Raw genomic sequence first — 18,177 nt, 5'->3', positions numbered from 1 at the left:
ACTGTCTATTTCCTGGTGGCAGCTCTTTACTGTATGTAACGAGTGCCCCGGACAGTTTGCATTCAATGTGTCCAGGTATAGCCAGTGAGCAACACCCCATGAATTAAATATCATCAGATTTTATATGATGGCAGTGGCCACAGAGTCCTAATCCTGTTTTAGTTTCAGTTTTCTTTGAATGTGTAGCGCTAACTGAAGAGAGTGTGGCCAGAAGTATCCAATAGGACTCTCAATTTATTGTTGATTTCAACCTCAACATGAGCACACTCTTTCTGTTGTTTTTGTTTTATTCTATTCAAAGTCAAAGGTTGTCTTTAGCCTCTGTGTTAAAGTGCAATTACAGGGTAGTCTTAATCACCCAACCTGCACTGGTCACCTTACAGTTAAAACCTAGACTTCATTGGTTTTATTTTCATAATCTTGTTTTTACTCTTATATTCATATTTCAATTTTTATTCTTATATCATTGTGTGCATTGGTGTTTTTTGTTTATGTCATACAAGCTACTGGATAAATAAAATATCTATCTATCTATCTATCTATCTATCTATCTATCTATCTATCTATCTATCTATCTATCTATCTATCCATCCAGCAGTCCTCTTCTAACTAAGTTTAAACTGTTTCTCATCAATGACACAAATTAGACCCCTGGCCCCCATTTGATAAGACTTTGTCTCTGGGTTCTCCATCTGACCACACTTCTGCTTTTACATGTTTTAATACAAAACAGCTGTTAAACTCGTCCCTGAAATAGTCAAACATTAATTCGTCGTCCTATTGGAGGGAATCAGAGTGAAAATAAATGGTTCCTCTTTCTGCTGGTGGACCCTCAGAAGCATCCCCAAGGACCCATGCGTGTCCTCGGACCCTACTTTGAGCACCACGTGCCCTGAACATCTCTCCTCCGTGACGACCCTCCGGTGATCTCTCTCCTCAGCCTCTCCTCTGAGTCTCACTCAGCTCTTCAGCTCCTCAGCTTCTCCACACGCTGCATCAGCTGATCCGTCACGTGGTCTCGTGTCGTGGGTCACCCCTTTTACAAAATGGAGTTGTCTGAGTCTGTGCAGAGAGGGCTGCAATCCCTCGCCGACCCGTCCGCCTTCGACCAGAGCTGCTTCCAGGTGCTGGTGGACGTGTCTTTCCGGAGCCTGCTCTCCTCTCGGGGGGACCCCGGAGTCCTCGGTGAGCCGCCGCCTCTTCCCCAACCGCCGCCGACGACGACGCTTTTGTCTCCGCGGCTGCTTCCGGTTTCTCTCCGTGTTGAAAGTGTAGACAGGCTGCCTCGATGTTTGTGGGTTTTCATTTGCTCTCCTGCGAACCAGCGCTCGCTCCAAACCGGTGTCCCCCCCTCCCGTGTTTATGTGAAGGATCCGCACCGAGGCGAGGAGGATCTGCGGCAGACAGCCGCCCGTCAGCCGCCGGGGCTAAAGCGATGTTAGCCTCCTGTGCTGCCTGCTTTACATGCAGCAGCACACACACAATCACACGGCCACTCGGGGTGCCTTTTGTCATTTAAACCGGCACCAGGTCTCCTCTACACAGTATCAGACTATATCCATCACTATTAGTCCAAACTGTTAAGCGATACACATGCGATGGTTCGCCTTCGGCCGCTCCTTAGCAGGTCCTTGAACGCACCATCGCTTATTTTGAATTATTTCCAGGGATTTGAGCAGCGAATATTAAATCATGCTAAACGACAGAGGGGCTTCCCGTCGCAGTGGTGTTACAGCTCCTGCTCTGTCCTGGCTCTGTGTGTGTGTGTTTGTTTGTGTGTGTGTCTGCAGCAGTCCAGTTCTCTTTAATGGCAGAATGATGTAGAAAGTGAAATGTTCAGTATACAAACAAACAAAGGACACCCCCCCTTCTCCCTCCTCTCCCCTGGCTGATGCAGCTCGGGGGTCCATTCACATGCAAATCATCATTGATTTCCATTCCACACGTCAATCTAGAACGCACGAGTATGGGTCGCACATTAAAGCAATCAAACGCGTCTGTTCAGTCCACAGAGAGTAAAAAATACACACACACATATAAACCGCATGCTCCTCTTGACTGCACACTTGCACCCTCACTGCACCGTGTTGTCTTGCTCTGTGGTTTTACAGATCAGCCCGAGCTGAAGCGGCTCGACCAGATCATGCTCAAGCAGAGTCACACTGCGGCCACCACCTTCATACTGGAGGCGGTCAAACAGAGCGCGGACAAGTCAACGATAAGGTAGGCGTCATCAGACAGAGCAGGGCTTCCTTCCTCTGACATGCAGTGCTGCTGCAGCGGTGAGCCGTCTAAAAATAGGCTCATTATTAGCCGTCTGTCTGTGGCTCATATCGCACAGCGTGACAGGAAATATGTTGTTTCTGCAACTCCCAAAAGAGCAGGACTCTAACAAAGATCGCAGTAGTAAAATTCAAAGATTGCAGCAATGAATTTAATAGAGTGAATGTGTGAAATGTTGTCTTATTTTCCTGTTAAAAACGAGAAGAAACTTTGAGGCAGATAAATGTTGTAGAAACGAGCTGACTTGCAATGTTGTGTTCTGATTGGGTGGCCCAGATGTCCCAGATGTGTAGCTAGAATATGTCCTGCATGCATTGTGGTCAGAGAGGTTAACATGTTTGGAGCTTTTAATAGAAAGAAATTAAATAATGTGGTCTGTATTTATATTTGACACACTTGTCTTGGATTGGTTGAAGTTTAAATGAAAAAAAAAAATGGCAGCTTTGCCTAATTGGCCATCTGCATTGCTTTGTTGCATTAAGCTGTTTTTGTCATTGTCTCATGGGATAATATGAAAATGTAATGTCTAACATAATTGTTATTCAGATAATCTATAAAAATATTCTTTAAACTTTCTTAAAATCACTTGAACCTTCCCATTCTGCGAGGAGACAAATGTATAATTATAATAAACACATCTTCAATCTAAGAAGCTAAAATAAGTAATCATAAATCATATAAGATCTTCCTGCACATAAAAGATTGTAACCTCACCTACCTGATGATCTTTGGTTTGATTTTCCACACATATAATTAAGTGTGTTCAAGTCATGCCTTCAGCAGCAGTGACAGGCTTGGGCACTTCAAAACAAATCAAGAAGTCAGTGAGTTAGACATCTTACCTGTGAGGATATTCACCTTTAGTCCCATCATGAAAATTCACCACGATCAACTAATTGTGACTGTTTTTTTTTTGTTTGTTTTTTTTTTCAATTTAAATCTCAATCCACGATCAGATCTTTTACCGTCCCACCTATGCTTTGGGTGCTTGAAATTAGAAAGCGGAAGTGTTATTCTGATCACTGCCAGAGTGAAGGATAAAGGGCATAAACATTCAAGTGGTAGCTGTGTGTGTGTGTGTGTGTTTGATCATCCAACCAACAAGAACCAAAATACAGCTGAAGATTCATTTTGACTCATTGAGTTTTTTCCTCTTTTCTCTTCCCCTTGAAAAAGAAAAAAAACCCCATACTTTTAAGTGGTTGTCTTTTATTTCTTCCACAATCTAAATTGAAATGTGATTACAAACCCCTGTGTTCGCTAAGACAATGGAGACATCAACAGTCAGCCTACACAGGACCAAAGCACTGGCTCTTCTTTGGAAAGGGGGGGGGGGAGAATGCATGCTGGTGTAAACTTTTTAAAAAACGTTTTAAAAAAGACAAGTAAAGTTTGGTGAAATCGGTGTGTTTTGTTCCTACAGCTCCTGCCTAGAAGAACTCACGTTCAGTGCAGAGAGAATAGAAATATTCTACAGCACCTATCAGGTGATGGCTCCAGCACTTTAAAATCCTATTTATCTTTTCTTTTTTTGAACATACAGTCTTGTGTCCCATCTTGGCTGATTTTGTCCATCACTCACAGAAGCATGTTTGTGTTTCACAGAAACATAAAACAGAGCTGGACCGTCTGTTAGCGAGGTAAGCCTGCAGAGATCAGCGAATGTGGTGATGATTTTAGCTGAAGAGTTTAACCCTCACCCAGGGAGATTTTTAACACATTGCAGCGTTCTGACTGAAAAATTTTGCTCATTGATTGTTAAAAATGGAAGGTCAACGTTTTCCCCCTTTTTTTAAAATTCCCCTCTTAAAGGCGCACTATGTAGTTTTGAAGATTTTTAATATTCACAATATTTATAAGGTAATATTTATTTTTTCTTTAAATGAATATTTAAGCTGTTCTCAGAGGAAAATGGGGTCCCCAGAACACTGTTTGAAGCTTGAAAGGTGGCAGGGTCCGCCACAAATAAACAAAACAAACTTTTGTCCTTTTGAGGTCAGTTTGTTTACTCAGTTTATTCAGCCCTGAAAACAAAGAGTTTGTTTGTTTAGTTTGTTCAGACATTAAAAAAAAATCAGTGAGTGAAGATCTTACATTTCCTCCCCATAACTACATAGTGCACCTTTAAAGACATCAGATTAATTGCGATGTAAATGCTGTTTATTTTTTATGACGCGTCCTCAACAAAAACGTGTCTTTATTTGTAAGGGACAATTTGTCAATTCATATTAAACACAAACGGGTTTAATCAGTCACAGAAAAGTCACGGCGCACAAAACTTCGGTGCGTCGTTAAACCACCTCAGATGGCCCTCTTATTGAATCCTGAGAGGGTTCAGAGAATCGACTTTTTCGGGGACTTTTTCTAAGAACACGTGTCCTCTGTCCAACGCTTTCAGCATCCAGATCGTAAGATTATAGTCGGATTATAGAGGTGAACCTCCCCGAGCCCCTTCTTATTAAAGTGCATCTACTCTTATATACTCGAGGTCACAGATTACACAGTATAACTGTCACCCTCTCCCAGCATAGGAAGGTGTCCACCTCGGGTTAACGACGTGTCGTGGCGTCTACAATACCACATGAAGGTACTGGAGATAAAGTTTTAGATCTTAACTTTTGTGTTTTCTGTTGCGCGACTTCCTCAAAAAAAAATGTTTGTCTTCCCGACAGAACTCCCAGGTCGACAAGGTCAACGAGCCTGTCTACCTGATCTCACTGGACACTGAGGTGAGACTCGAAACACATCTTTATGCCTTTTCCGGGTTCCCTTCTGTGTGATGATCTTTCAGTGAACCGTGTCTTGTTCCTTTTCTTCTCAGAATGAAGGGTCCTCGGAGGATGTCAACTTCACCTGCACGATGGAGCAGCTACAGGTAGAGGAAGGGTTTAAGTCCATGTGTATTCTGTATCCTCCTTTTTTTTTTTTGGTAAATCCACTTGTTCTCCGCATCTTTTTTCTTTTTTCTTATTTTATTCAGACTAAAAAATAAAATAAAATGAAAGAAGTCGATCCATTCAAAAATAAAACATCTGGGAAAATGTATCTGAAAATAAATGAGAGCGGTGTCTGCGCATGAGGAGGATTTTCATCGCTGCAGAAAATAAATACACGGATCGTAAAACCGATAGATAACGTTGATGGTGATGCGGATGGTGCGTTTTCATATGAAAATAAATGTGTTGTGGACATAATATATCACCAACAATGTCTTTTTTTAAATAGAGGACACAGTCCCGGTCTGACCTGGTCTCCATCAGATCCACGATGATATATTTGGTGGATTCATTCAATTCAGCGTGAATAATAATAATAATATAAAAAAAAAGTCCGAGCGATTCTTATTTATAATGAGGACTCTTCACAGCGCTGATATGGTTTTATTATCAAGCGGTAATTATCATTTCCTCCGACTTAATTCCCTTCCTTTGTCCCTGTTTAGGATTTGGTGGGAAAGCTGAAGGACGCTGCCAAGAGTGTGGAGAAAGCCAGTCAGATGTGATGTCCTGCTCCCCGCGCCTCACAAAGCACTGAACTTCAGCAGCTTCCAGCGCCACTGCTAAGCTCTTAACGGCTCCTGTTTTTTTTGTACCTGGCATTGACGTGACATTTCATTCCAACTTGTGTTTCATTAAAAATAAAAAACAAAAACGCCAACAAAACGGATAAAAGTCCACCTCGTGCTTTGACTGATTTCACTCTGACCCAGATGTGTGACTTTCCCATCAGGTGGGAGGATATTTTCCACCGTCATGTTGTAGGTGTCGTGTGTGTGTGTGTGTGTGTGTGTGTGTGTGTGAGAGAGAGATGTGAAACGTGCGGTTTGAATATGGAGTCGGTTGAGTGACTGTTTTGCCTGAATAGGATTTTTTTTTTTGTGCTAGAGTTGCTAAAAGAGAATCAGCTTTGTTTTTTAAATTCTGCAGGACTCAGGCTGGTGATGGCGCATATCTATCTACATCTAGCCTATAAGAAATCTCTGACTTTTTAGACCGAGCTGGCCGTTTTTTTTTCCTCCTCTTTTATCCCTCTGCATCCACCTCAGCTGAAAGTTCAAAGCTCCTGCAGCTGAAGCGCCACAGCGGCTCAGATTCCATAAACATCCGACATGCTTTCATTTTCTGCGGCGCTGGCTGAAGGATAAAGACTCCGATTCATCAAGTGGAAGCTGTGGCGCATTTTTGTTTTGTTTTCTGTTTTTTTTTTCTCTTGCACATGTCAGGACAGCCAGTGACAAAGGTTTGACAGCAGAGCCATTTGTCACATGGACGTGTTTTTAAACCGAGTGTGCGTGGGTCTTTTTTTTTTTTTTTTTTTTTTCAAAAGCACCACGGATGAATGAGGTGGCCCCTTTGAGCTCCGGCAGACCGATGGAGAGAGAGAGAGAGAGAGAGAGAGAGAGAGGATCGAGGCATTTTGAGGGGTCCTAAAAAACGACATGAACGTGTGTGAGTGCGTGTGTGCCGCAGTTATTTTTAACCCCAGAGAGACGAGGGAACACCATCGGCAGCCTACTTTCCGCACGCCCGCGATCACAGAGCGAATTTGAGCGCAAGTAGGAGACGTACGAGTGCATGATTTGTGTGTTTTTCTAGCCGGAAAGTGAACCAAACTGCGTGAACGTGTGTGATGGGGGTTATTTAAAAGCATGCGTCATACATGAGAAAAGAGCAGAATACACCGACAGTACATTTTTTTTTTTTTTTTTTTTTTTACGCGCCCTTAACCAGCTGCCTGCTGTCATCGCGGCTCGAGTAAAGCACACGCTGCTTAGTGCTTTACGGTATCTAAAGGCTGTTCACATGTACATCTGTGCGTTTCGTGTGTTATTTTGTATCATGCGTAGTAGATTAGAGGGGAAAACAGCGTACACCGACAGTAATTCCTAGGCACCCTTAAGCAAAGAGACCACGTGACCAAAGCGGGGCGGTCGAACTACAAGCCATTTTGGGGACGGTGTCAGTTTCCACGGAGCACACACACACTGCTGCATTTTACTGGGGGTGAAGCGGATATTTTGGAGGCAAAGTTATCAGTGCCGAAGTGGGAGCCTTCCCGAGCCGAAGCCGGACGACCGGGCTCTCCAGACGCCGCGAATCGGATACGCACACGGCGCGCAGGCGGCGAGGAGAAGAGGAGTTTTTATTCGCACGTCTGAAATGCGCTCCGGTCCGCCGTGCGCTCTCCGCCACTGACAGCGTCTGCAGCCTGCTTCAAGATGGCGGCTCGGCTCCTATTCATTTTCTGCTGATCGCCTCCCAACTTTCATTGTCTATTCGACTCAAGACCCACCGTTCCCCAGCCGAGCCTCCAGGTACGTCTCATTCGATATCGTCTCTAACTAACGGGGGCAGAAGGCGACGCTCGGCTCGGGTGCTTTTGTGTTTTTGTACGCGGCGATCCAGCGGTGGATGTGGAGCTCTCAACGGTGGCTGCAGCGATCACCGACGTGGAGCTGCCGTGTGTGTCTGCGCACCACTTTTTTTGTGTGTGTTGTTGGTAAAAGATGTTCCCCGCACGGGCACACACGCGAATTAAGATCCACGCACACGCGCCCCGGCACGATCTCGCGTTCGGTAACGTGTCCGTATAAGTTGATCGCGGTCGGGTTTCGCCTTGTGTCGTTTGGATTTATGTAAAGTGGGAGATCTCGGGCGAACCAGGCTGTGTTGGCTGAGATCTTAACAGCAGCAAGTGCTCCAAATGCCCCTGCCGTGCCCATACTTCCACACAGGGTCTTCATTTTATAGAATCGGGTAGTCTGGGGTGTTGCGAACCGGGCGCTGTGTTGGCTTTGGGTGTAAGTGACCCGATGTCTGATTTATTAACTTAACTTGGACGGCTCCCATGGACGTGACAAGGAGGCGAGCCATTTTTAATTGTGCATAAATGTTTCGTGACTGCTGCCTGGTAAACACTCGGATCATCGTTCATCACGCACCCTGGCTAATCGTCCCCCGGCGTGCGATCATCTCAATTAAGAGGGGTGGTCGGCTTTTGGAGAAATTTTTAAAAAATGCAGGCGACACGTCGGCCAGGGGAAGCCCACAAAAGGCTGGTTGTTTCTCGCGAGCAAGCCAAACGCATGGGTAAAAAAAAAAATTCACTTTATTTCATGTGGGCTACGGCCAGCGTGGACTGTTTGTTGACATTTAGTCTCAATATGGATTTCCATATTTTCCCTTTCATGCGGCTAAATGCTGGAGGACAGTGTGACTCGAATGTGGTGACACAGGACAGGCAGACATGAGCCAGGCGGGCTCCTGCTCCTTTAGGGGGGTTAGGTCGGGGAGGGGGGGAGGATGCAAAAAAAAAAAAAAAAAAAATCTCATTGGACTCATGAATGCTGTTGGGCAGCCTCAGTGTGCGTAATGGGTTAAAATGAATGTTTCCCCCCCTCACTCGGGTCTGCAGATTGACAGGCTCACGGGGTCCATGTATGTGATAACGCAGCCTCACAGATCTGGGAGGCTTGCAGGGTGAGGTGAGCACAATTTAACCCACCGAATGACAGTAAACCCTGGTTTGTTTCTACTCTGGTTATTTAGAAATCTCCAGCTCTTCATTGTCTAAACTGACAGACAGCTGTAAATATGAGCTCTTGGTTTTGTGTGTGTGTGTGTGTTTTTTTTTTTTTTTTTTTTGCTCTCCCATTTTCCCGATTTTAATTGGGTTATTTCCAGCTGCTGTTGATTTACGTGCAAGGGGGAACCTTTACAAGAGGAACTGGGCTCTTTTTTGGGGAATAAATGAGGTCGGCACGACTTCTGGGTCACTGCAGGAACCGAAGGAGGGGAAATCTCTTAATTTGTCGCTGCTTTATTGGAGGAATTAAAGATTCATCTGCGTTAATTTGAGGGTGTGTTGCCAACGCCGGCTCCAGGATTAAACCGAACTGTCTTGACTGAGAGGATACGTGATGTATCTGCTCCATCTTTTCTGTGTGCAGCCAGTGCTTCTGTAGGACAGCTGGATCTATAACGGCAGTCTGGACCACAGTTTGGTTTAGGCGTTTTGTTGGTTGATGCTTTTTTTTTTTTTTTTTTTTTTGGTTGCCATTTCGCAAGCATTCGTTCCCACTCTGACCGAAACTTCCGTCCTTGTGGATTTGTGGAGTGATTGACCTGATGTCTTATAAAGTCAGCTCCCGCAGGACAGGAGGGAGAGCAGTTGTCCAAACACCAGCCAATCGATTAATGGCGCAACAGGCTCCCTGCGTATATGTAGCCCAGGACATTATCCATCATTATCCATGTGTGCGGCATCCCTTGGATCGGAGTCGCCGTTCCAAACTTTGTCTGCAGTGGTCTGTTGAGAGACGGCCAAGAGGAGAGGTCGGTCTGAGCACTGAAGCCCGGCCGGGGCTCGGGCATGGTGCCGGCTGTGGCACCATGAAGTGGCCGTGTGGGTTCGGGGCTGGAACTGGCTGGCTGGCTGTCACCCAGAGTTTAAAGAGGGTCACCTCATCATGTGCAGTCTATAGGCGACAGTCAGACTTTTAATGATGCCGTTAAATTATTTCCTTAAGGGCGCCCAGCTTTTGATAATGCGCGCCGACACGGATGGAGGTTTTCCAACCTTTTTACAGACAGCCTAGGTTTGCTTCATGGCTCGTAGTAAAATGGATAAACGACGATAACTTGACACCGGAGGACTCATTTCAGTGTTTCAGAGTGGTTTGTGTGGTTTGCCAGAACCGGGCTTGTAAAGTTAAAATATCCACTTGGCACGACCTGGGTAAAGTTGTCGCGGGTCTCGTGTGCGACTCTGGTTCGTAATGGCGCTGAACAAATAAGTATGAGCCAGTGTGCGCTTCAACTTCTTCAGCACGGTCGCTGCCGCCTGGCCATGTTGGTGCTGCACGGTTGCTGATTATCGCGCACACGCCATGAAAAACACGACGCGGAATAACAGCAGAGATTATTCTCCGACTTCGCCGCGCCGGAGCTGCTCCCCAGTTCCGTCCGTAAAGATCTGAGAAGCTCGCGTAAACTACCCGGATACTGTTTTTATTCGTCTTCTCTCGAAGGAAACCCCGCAGCCCGTCGAACCGATACGGGCTTTTTTTTTTTTTTTTTTTTTTTTTCTCCTCCACAAAATGGCAGCCGTGCTGTCGGCAGCCTGGCAGTCCAGCGGCTGTCTGTGAGCGCGGAGGGGACGGGGGAGCCTCCGGTCCCTCCTTGTTCCCGCTCCGCACACCGGAGAGCTCGCCCGCGCTGTTCTCGGTTGGAGATCCTGGCTCGTCGCGGTGACTGGCGGTCAGCCATGTGGGCTAAACAGCAAAGGGAGTTGCCATAGAAACGCGCAGGTTTCCCCACAAGCCTGTGTGGCACACCTGACGCAGCGAATGTGTGTCTCCTATCATCTCCCACCCCCTCTCACTCCATCTCTCACCCATGCTCACCCCAGGGCGCCACAGATTACGCACGCATTATTGTTTTAACCAAAATCTGGGCACACGTCTGGTTCCACAGTGGAGCGGCCAGCGACACAATGTATTCATTTTATCGGATATTTACCTCCTGGAGCGTCGCAGACATCTGTGGCGCTCCATCGGTCCGATCTGTGTTTATAACCGTATGGATTTCTGCCACTTTTTTATTTTTATTTTAAACCAAAACTGCATCATCAGCCCAGATTTTGAAGAATACTCCCGGGTCAGGATTGAGTTATGAAACCCAGAATGAATCCGTTTTTCTATATGTTTTTTATTCATGGTCTGGTGCCACCATGTGTTAAACGCTGTTGTTTTAGGATGAAGCCTCCATCGATCCCTCCGTGGAGGCGATTGATTTATGATCACTCACTGCGCCCCGGTCAGGTGACCCTGCTGCTGCCCATCAATCTGCCACCGTCGCTCCTTCCCCTTCGCTTATTATCGGGATTAGCATAAAAGATGATGTTGCTTTAACACAGTCAAACAAACAGCAGCCTTTTTTTTTCCTTTTCTTCCCCAAATGGTCCGCCCCGCGTTGTAAAAGATTGCGCTCCTCTGGTTGTCTCCTTCTGTCCCGCCACGCACGCATTGTTTTGACCTGCTCTCTCTCTCTCTTTTTTTTTTTTCATTTTGGTTTTGTTATATATTTTTTTTCCACGCAGGATTGTTGTTCCCTCCTCTCAACATGCATCGGACGACCAGGATAAAGATCACCGAGCTCAACCCTCACCTCATGTGCGTGCTGTGCGGGGGATACTTCATCGACGCGACCACCATCATCGAATGTCTCCACTCATGTGAGCAGAGCAACGACTTCTTTCCTTCGCAGACATGGAGTTGTGTGTGTGTGTGTGTGTGTGTGTGTGAATGATTGTGAGGATATGTTGCAGCAGCTCCTGGCCTGCAGGGACCTTCTCTGCAGGTACACTGTGTGAAGTGTTCAGCGCTGCAGATGAGATTCCTCCTCGGCATCAAGAAGCCTTTTTTTAAAAAAAAAAACAAAAACAAACAGATTTAGCGTCACCAGTTCAGATTCAGGATATCCTTTCAGATGACATCTGATACTGACTTTGCTTTTTCTTTCCTTTTTCTCTCTACTGTTTGCAGTTTGCAAGATGTGCATTGTGCGCTACCTGGAAACCAGCAAATACTGTCCCATCTGTGATGTACAAGTGCATAAAACCAAGCCTCTGCTCAACATTAGGTGAGACCTGTGGTTATTATCTTTATGGGCGAAGGAATCTTTCTTTAAGATGCCTCATCATGAGTTAAACTGATGCACCTTCGCATGCTCTTTTCTGTCCTTTCTAATATATGATTGGTGTGTGTGTGTGTGTGTTGCTGATGTTAAGCAGCCATGGCAATAGTTAGAACATAGCTTGTTACCTTTTTCTTGCCCCTTGTTTTTTTTCTCCTCTTGTTTCCCAACTCAGCAATGTGTAAGTGGTTTAAAATATTCAGACAAAATAACACTTTGTTTGTGTGTGTGTGTGTGTGTGTGTGTGTGTGATTCTGAAAAGCCTTGAATACCCATAAGGAATGTCTATATTTTTGCATACCAGCTGTGCCATAATGCAAGGAATGACTATTCAGGAATTTATGTACATGTAAGCGTTGACACTTCATCCGTCTTCCTTCTCCATGAGTTTAATAGAACAGCCGTTGGTATCAGTTGTGTTGACGCTGAGAATCCCAGTATCGCAGCTACTTGACTGACGTTTCTGTTCCCCTTTCAAGGTCTGACAAAACTCTACAGGACATTGTGTACAAACTGGTCCCCGGCCTCTTCAAAAGTAAGAGCATGACAGCAGAAGCATCTCTGTGTCTAACGCGTTTCCTTTGACTTTTGCATGCTTGTCTTTTGATTGAGTTGTCAGATCCACAAGCTGCTGGTAGTATCGAGACAGCACAACAACTGTGAACCTGTGAATAAAAAGTGTGAATAAGAAGCAGTTCGACCCCTAAAAATTAACAAATGTTCATACAGAAACATCCTTAGAAACATGTTTGTCTACAAGCTTTTAGAAGTGCGGTTGCTGAGCTGAGATCACATCTTCTGCTGCTGTCATCACGTTTGGTTGTTTGTGTTATTATTAAAGTGTTGTGTTTGTCTTTGTGTTAAAGGAGGACTGTGTATTTTTGAGGAAGAAATATTGATCTGAAGAGAAATGTCTTCATTGACTTATTATTTATTTTATTTTGTTTTATTTTATTATTATTATTTTTTTTTTATGCCTAGATGCACAACCTCTTCGTTTTCATGACTGGATAAACAAACTGACCTTAAAGGACAGCACACTGTCACACTGTTTTACTTTGTTGATATGTGGCGGACCCTGCCACCTTTCTAGTTTCACACAAGTGTTCTGGCAACATTTATTTTCCTCTGAGAACAGCTCCTTTATTCAGTTATTGAAAAAAAATATTCACTTGTATTTTTACCTCATTTATATTGTAAATATTTAAAGTCTGCATAAGTATTTCCTCTCCAGAAATATAATAGAGCCCCTTTAAGATGTTTATGCTGCTGAGCAAACCTCTCAAATGAGTTCAGGCTAAACTGTTTCAGTGCCAAGTCTCCATATTACATATAATGTATATATTACATCACAAACACTCATGAGGTAGAATAACATGGAAGTGGAATGAATGGCAGGTGTTTTATTTTTTATTCAACCAATATTTACGCAGGAGGTCCTTTTGAGATTGAGATTGAGATTCAAATCTCTTTCAGAGGGAGACCATGCGAGATAGAAGACCATTACAAAGTTAAATAAATTAAACGGAGCAGGTCAAAGAGGAGCACAAATCGTCCCAATTTTATAATTTTTTTCTATTTGTCAGTGTTGTTGAGGTGCATGCCAATGTTGCGGTTTTGAAAAAATCCATAATTTGATTTATCAGATGTATCGGCCGTTAATTTATTTTTTGTTGCGCTCTACTGTTCTGGTGTCATGTGTCCTGTTGTTGTATTGTACTTTTTAATTCTGTGCCAACTGAAGTCAAACAGACTTGCTAATAGCTCATCTCTCTCATTGTCCTCAGATGAAATGAAGAGGAGGAGAGACTTTTACGCGGAGCACCCGGTAGACGGTGAGTCAGAAAATGTGTTATTTAATTGACCTGCAGTCGAGACAGTGAGGTGAAAAAACATGCTTCCTGGTGTTCAGGACTACATCAAAGAGGCGTTTATTTGCAGTCCAGTGTTTCACTTCATATTTTTCAGTCATCCTTTTATTTTTGTACCTTGATTTTCGTGGTATTCATCCGTGTGTGTGTGTGTGTGTGTGTGTGTGTGTGTGTGTGTGTGTGTTCTCTAAAGCTTCCAACGGATCCAATGAGGATCGTGGAGAAGTGGCAGACGAGGACAAGAGAATTATCACAGATGATGAGATCATCAGCCTCTCGATTGAGTTCTTCGATCAGACAAGGTAGGCTTTGTTTTTTGGTTTAGCCCCAGTCACGGTGTTGTGGCACTCTTATTCATTCACACCATCAGACTTGATTAGTTATAAAAGACTTGGATGACGCCCTGCATTGTTGTAGATCAGATGTGTGCAGAGTGTTCCAGTGTTGCTGAACCTGTTCAGTTGTTGTGATGCATGAGAAAGCACGTTAGTTTTCCTGCATTCCAGCACAATATATAAACACACAGAATCAGTAATATCTGATCTGAGTTCGATCCTTAATACACATTTTCTGGAGGTTTCTAAATTGGCTTTTTTCCCAATAATGGTTTTTGGATGTCACTTATCCTTTTTCTGAGGAAGTAATTTAATATATTGTTCTGTGTTTCAGCCTTGATGAAATTTGTTGAAGATATTTTTTGAGTTATTTTATTTCTTTTAATAATTCAGTAAACATTTTCTTGCTAATTTATCCGCTTGTTTCAATCGTTGACAGCCCTACTCACTTCCCTGCTATACTGAATGCATATTACAAAGGCTGTTGGCATAAATAATAAGTTAGAAATGCTGGATGTGACAGATGCAGTCAGATAAGGAGAAGATATAGGAAAAAGGGGGGGAAAGCAAAAAAGTGTTTTTCATCAAGAGGCTGATTCTGTAGTTCCACCCTATTTTGAAAAGTCACATTTTCCTGTCGATAATCACATTTTGTCATCACGCGTAGCTGCGGTGTTGTTACATGAAAAACGCAAATATGACAGCTGTGAAGTCATTATTATTTTCTCTTGTTTTATTCTGAGCAGACTGGGAGTTGGAGTGGAGACCAAGACGACTAAAGATCAGGTATGGCAAGTTGATTTTTCTGCCACAGCATTATTGTTTACTGTCGACATCCTTTTGGATAATGAATATTTTATTTTCCACCTCTCTTGTGATACATTGTCTTCCCTTGACAATGCCTCATTGTTTACGTATCTTCCTGTTTTTAAGGTGGACCACACCGTACTCGTTGGGATAACTTCTACACATACACATTTGAAATTAAACTATTTTGGAATCCTTTCCTATTTTACAGGTGGCTAACAAGAGGTACCTGCAGTGTCCAGCAGCCATGACAGTCATGCATCTGAGGAAGTTCCTGCGCAGCAAAATGGACATCCCAAGCACCTACCAGGTCTTTATTAATCCACTCATTATTTATTCATTTCATATTTGACTAACAAACTGGACATTTAATCTCATTTTTAAAATCTGTTGATGCATGATTCTTATTTCATCTTTCTTCAGTGCAAATACATTTACTGATTTATTCCATTTAAATAAATACTTTTTTTTTCTCTCTCTCTCTAGGTTGAAGTCATGTATGAAGACGAACCTCTGAAAGATTACTACACGTTAATGGATATAGCATATATCTACACTTGGAGAAGAGTAAGATTATTTTTCAATACAGTACATGATAAAATAACTTTATTCCGATTGGTTTATCCTAATTTTCTTCATGTTACAAACAGTAGTAAATAATAAATGCTGTTAGTGTGCCTGTTAATGTATAGGATGTGCAAAAGTAGTCATAATTTTTAAATCATCTGCATTTTTTTTTTCAAGTTAAATGTGGCTATAACTAAAACCACCTGGAGTATACATTAAAACACCCTGTAATTTTTGGTTGAAAAGAAAAAGATGTTAAATAAAGGTGAAATAAAGGCTAAGAAAGCACCCATGTTGATCTTAAAATGATTGTTTTTACATTTTATTTAAAAAAATTAATAGCCAAAATTAGAGATCATAATTGATTCCGTTTCCGTGCAGAAACCATTTTTTACCTATTTACTTTTTTGCCTATTTTTATTTATTTATTTAGTTATTTGTTTTACCTAAAACGGGCTGACTGGAAGTTATAGGATAAGAAGTTTATGTACATTTCCACATTTTTTAATTTGACTTGTAGGCCCACACAGGGGTTATTCCCCGAGGATTGGAAAAATACAGCGGGGGGAGGGAGAGACTGTTGTTCCTGAAAATAAAGGGGGATTATGGCTTCATCCGTTGCATCAGAATATTTTTTGGGATGTTATGAATTGTTTGGCATGCCGTTTAAATTTCAAACATTTACAAACTGGTAAATGTGATCGATGCAGGCATTGCTGGAAAGTGAGTTGCTGTATTTTGGCTGCTTTAAAAGTTGTGTTTTGTGATTTATTTTTGTGTTACTTCTTTGTTGCGTGTGGATTTGTTTCATATGTTCTGTCACCTGATGATGTCTGTCTCCGTCCCTCTCTGACAGAACGGCCCTCTGCCGCTGAAGTACAGAGTCCGACCCAACTGTAAGAAAATGAAGGTGAGCCACGCGCAGCAGGAAGGCCAGAACAGCGCGAGCAGGTCCGGTCCCGAGAGCGACTCCGCCAGCGACAAAGCCGGAAGTCCCGCCGGGGCTCCGTCCACGTCCTCGTCGCTGCCGAGCCCCGGCACGCCTGCGCAGTCCCCGCACCCCCACGGGCCCAATAACGTCAACGGGACCCCGGCCGCCGCCCCCCCGACCCCCAGCCGGTCCTTCACTCAGTTCGGCAGCGGAGGCAGCGGCGGCAGCAAGCCCCGGAAGGTCTCCCTGAACGGCTCGTCGACCTCCTCCGGATGACGCGGGGCTCCGGACCGTACCGGACCAGCCAACGCCAGAACCCCGCTCAGCTAATACTGTTTTCATGCCAACGTAGTTCCATTGTGTAGACAATGTTCTCTCTCTTTCTCTCTCCATCTGTTGTTCTCAATATTCTGGCATCACGTGTAAGTTTAAAAACGTAGTGGGATCGGAGACATTTCAAAATAAAAGGAACGAGGAAGTTGGGTGAGGTGGGGATCTTTTTATTTTTTTTATTTTTTTAAATACGAAAGAGTTTTGATGCCGAGAAAAAAGAAAGTTGGAAAAGGACAAGCATTTATCCCCTTTTTAAAGCTACATCTTTATTTTACAGAAGTGACTGAAGATAGACTTTTATATTTTCGTTTTTTCTCTCTCAAATATCGTGTTTATCATGATGATTTCATGTGTGTTGGGATATTTTGAAGCTGTCAATTTAAACATGCATGCTCATGATAACACTTTTGTTTTCTTTTTCTTTTAATGAAAGGGGATTCTGCGTGTTTTCCCTCACCCGTCTCGTTTTGACGGGTTTTTTGGGAGTGTTTCAAGCGTCAACTTTTTTTTTTTTTTTTTGGTTTGTTTGTTCAGAAAGAAGACAGACAAACATGTTTGTGTAGCGCTGCTGGCTTCACGGGAACATTGCCTCTGGAGGAAAAAAAAAATCAACTTTAAAAATTGCCTTTTACTGGAAATAAAATAAAAAAAATAAAAAAAAAGAAGAAGAAAAAAAGTTTCTTGTAGCTGCAGTGGAATCGGATTGCTTATGCTCCACGTCTTTAACACGTATAAGCAGTTGTAGAGAAGCCACTTGTAAATAGAAACAAAATGCATATTTAATCAGCGATGATGTTATTTCTCTTATTCCCCTTTTGTTCTGAGGGAATGACTTGGGCTCCTGTTCGGCTCCATTTCATGCTCAATGACAGATGTTTTGATGTCTCCCGTGTTTTCCGTATTTGTATCGCTCGATTGTATGGACAACTTATTGTATTGTTACTGTTGCACAGTATAAAACATCTAAATAAAAAAAACATTTTACACTTATGAATAAAACCGGCTGTTTATTTTTCTTCTTTTCTTGTTTTTTTTTTTTTGTGTTCGAGGCTAATCAGTCAGGCTGCTGCTGCCATTCACCGGACTGAATAAAGGAAGAATAGAAAATGTGCAGCCGGGTGCAAAGAGTCACATCATGATGTAGATAACCGAGTTAAGGAGGCCAGCCCTGAGCACGGAGGAGGAGATCTGGCCGGGGATCAAATCATGTTTCTGAATACATCCAATTAAGATGGAAGCCATGTTGATATTTTTTTTTTTGTTTGCAAATGATTTATTACACGGATAATTGCATTTTAGTGCTCTGAAAAGAAGCGTTTTGAATGGAAACAACCACTGATTAGGCTGTTTTAAAA

The 18,177-nt window shown here is 43.3% G+C and overlaps 1 protein-coding gene across 1 annotated transcript; it reads left to right on the top strand.

Moving 5' to 3' along the window:
- Positions 1-932: 932 nt before the first annotated feature.
- bmi1a (bmi1 polycomb ring finger oncogene 1a) lies at positions 933-17,821 on the top strand. Its single transcript, XM_030399099.1, has 18 exons — positions 933-1,185; positions 2,112-2,223; positions 3,707-3,770; positions 3,889-3,923; positions 4,810-4,870; positions 4,956-5,012; positions 5,105-5,158; positions 5,726-5,781; positions 7,290-7,597; positions 11,383-11,517; positions 11,828-11,924; positions 12,458-12,513; positions 13,766-13,813; positions 14,043-14,151; positions 14,931-14,970; positions 15,203-15,301; positions 15,478-15,558; positions 16,415-17,821. The coding sequence occupies exons 1-18, from the start codon at positions 1,047-1,049 to the stop codon at positions 16,763-16,765; spliced, it is 1,902 nt and encodes a 633-aa protein (XP_030254959.1). The 5' UTR covers positions 933-1,046; the 3' UTR covers positions 16,766-17,821.
- Positions 17,822-18,177: the final 356 nt, after the last annotated feature.

The sequence above is a fragment of the Sparus aurata genome, chromosome 19, assembly GCF_900880675.1.
Source record: "Sparus aurata chromosome 19, fSpaAur1.1, whole genome shotgun sequence".
Classification (NCBI taxonomy): Eukaryota; Metazoa; Chordata; class Actinopteri; order Spariformes; family Sparidae; genus Sparus; species Sparus aurata.
This window is presented reverse-complemented; position numbering and strand designations above follow the sequence as displayed.